The sequence below is a fragment of the Salpingoeca rosetta genome, assembly GCF_000188695.1.
Source record: "Salpingoeca rosetta unplaced genomic scaffold supercont1.20, whole genome shotgun sequence".
Taxonomy (NCBI): Eukaryota; class Choanoflagellata; order Craspedida; family Salpingoecidae; genus Salpingoeca; species Salpingoeca rosetta.
Window position 1 is genome coordinate 78461 of NW_004754914.1, and position 1553 is coordinate 80013.

The 1553-nt window shown below is 57.6% G+C and overlaps 2 protein-coding genes across 2 annotated transcripts in view; both read right to left on the reverse strand.

Annotated features, from left to right (window-relative positions):
- PTSG_12602 (uncharacterized protein) overlaps window positions 1-250 on the reverse strand; it is a gene marked incomplete at both ends in the record, with an annotated part of 2042 nt that extends 1792 nt beyond the window's left edge. The window contains one exon of the mRNA XM_004991257.1: window positions 9-250. Coding sequence (XP_004991314.1) covers window positions 9-250 — 242 coding nt within the window. The remainder of the gene's footprint in view (window positions 1-8) is intronic.
- Window positions 251-1302: 1052 nt separating this feature from the next.
- The window catches only part of PTSG_07519 (uncharacterized protein), a gene marked incomplete at both ends in the record, with an annotated part of 7097 nt that continues 6846 nt past the window's right edge, over window positions 1303-1553 (reverse strand). Inside the window, one exon of the mRNA XM_004991258.1 lies at window positions 1303-1544. Coding sequence (XP_004991315.1) covers window positions 1303-1544 — 242 coding nt within the window. The remainder of the gene's footprint in view (window positions 1545-1553) is intronic.

Below are 1553 nucleotides of genomic sequence, written 5' to 3' on the forward strand. Positions count from 1 at the left end.
TCGGACACAGCAGCTGGTCCCAGACGGAGCCGCCAAGGGCGCGTGGCTGGAGCTGCGGCTCCCCCGCACGTGGTGCAGGGGGAGCGCCGGTGGCACTGTCCTCGGTCGAACGCTGAGCGGTCTTGTTGGCATGCGAAGCAGAGGCACCGCTGTTCTGCTCTTGCTGCTGCTGAGAGGAGGCGGCGTGCTTGTTCTTGATGGCGCCGAAGCGAGCGTGGATGGTGTGGACAACGCGTCGCGTGTCCGGCATCCAGACGACGTGGGCCTGGTCCTCCTTGGCGAAGCCGACGTAGACGCCAACGCGTGAGCGTGGGTCAAGCTTGTGCCGCGTGCTGCTCTTCTCCACATGCACGTAGGCCGGCTGTTGAGAGTGAGTGAGTTTCTGTTTTGTGTTGAGTCCTTCCTAATTTGCCTTCTCATGTGGTTTTGTCTTGTTTGCCAACAACACCTGCTTTGTGGTTTTTTCCGTTGGCAAACATCCCTTCCTCTCTGCTGGCATGCATGTGTGCCAACTGCCTCTCCTCTCCTGCTTCCCCTACACACGTGAGTTGTGTGCCATGTGTGTGTGCATGCTCGCCATGCTTGGCAAATGCCATGTGTGCGTGCCATGCAGTGTTGTGAAGTGTTGTCTGTTGTGTATGCTTGCCTGCAAGCATTCATGCCATGCCTAGCATTGCTCTGCGCGCATGTATGCATGCTGGTCGTTGTTTAGATTGTTTGTGTTCGTGCACTCTCTGCCCATGTCGGCTTGGCAGCTCTGTTGACTGTGTGTGCACTTGTCTTGTATTCGTTTGAGCGTGCTGCCCGAGTTGATTTGGCAGCAGCTTGTTGTGCTTGTTCATTCTCCTTGTGTTCTTGTTTGTTGCGTTTGCCTACAGTAAACACACACACACCACCTGTCGTGTTTCTACAGATTATGAGACCCAGCCACTCCTGATCATCATCGCCACTTGTCTCACACTCGCTTGTGCTTCTTCTCTCCCTTCTGCTTGTTCCCCTCTCTTGTTTCTCCATCACCTTTCTTGAGCGTGCAGTATGTCTGACCCGTCGGACCACGTCGTTTCCACGCCAGGATTCAAGATGGACCTGCCCAAGTTCTCTGGCTCGCCCGGCACCTTTCATGCGTGGAGCATTCGCATGAAGATGGCGCTCAAGCTGCGCGGCGACGACGTCTGGGCAGCTGTGGAGGCAGGAGCATCGTCATCGGGAGGTCCAAGTTCAGCGACACGCTCAAGTGCAAGGAGACCGACAGCAGGAGATCACGCCAACCTCACCGCTGCAAACCTCATCGCGTCCACGCTCTCAGGCTACCCCCTTCTCCTCTTCACCAACGGAGAAGCAGACGTCAACGCCGGCCAAGGATGGGCCCGGCTCAAGGACCACTACGCTTCGCAGGACCGCCTCCGCATCGCAGAGCTCAAGGAGGCGCAGCTTCACGTCCCCTGCGGCAACCTCGCCCGCTTCTTCGAGCGACACATGGAGCTGCAGCAGCAGTTGCAGGACGCAGGCGTGCGCCAGGGACAACGAGGACTTCTTCACATCGTCTGGAAAGC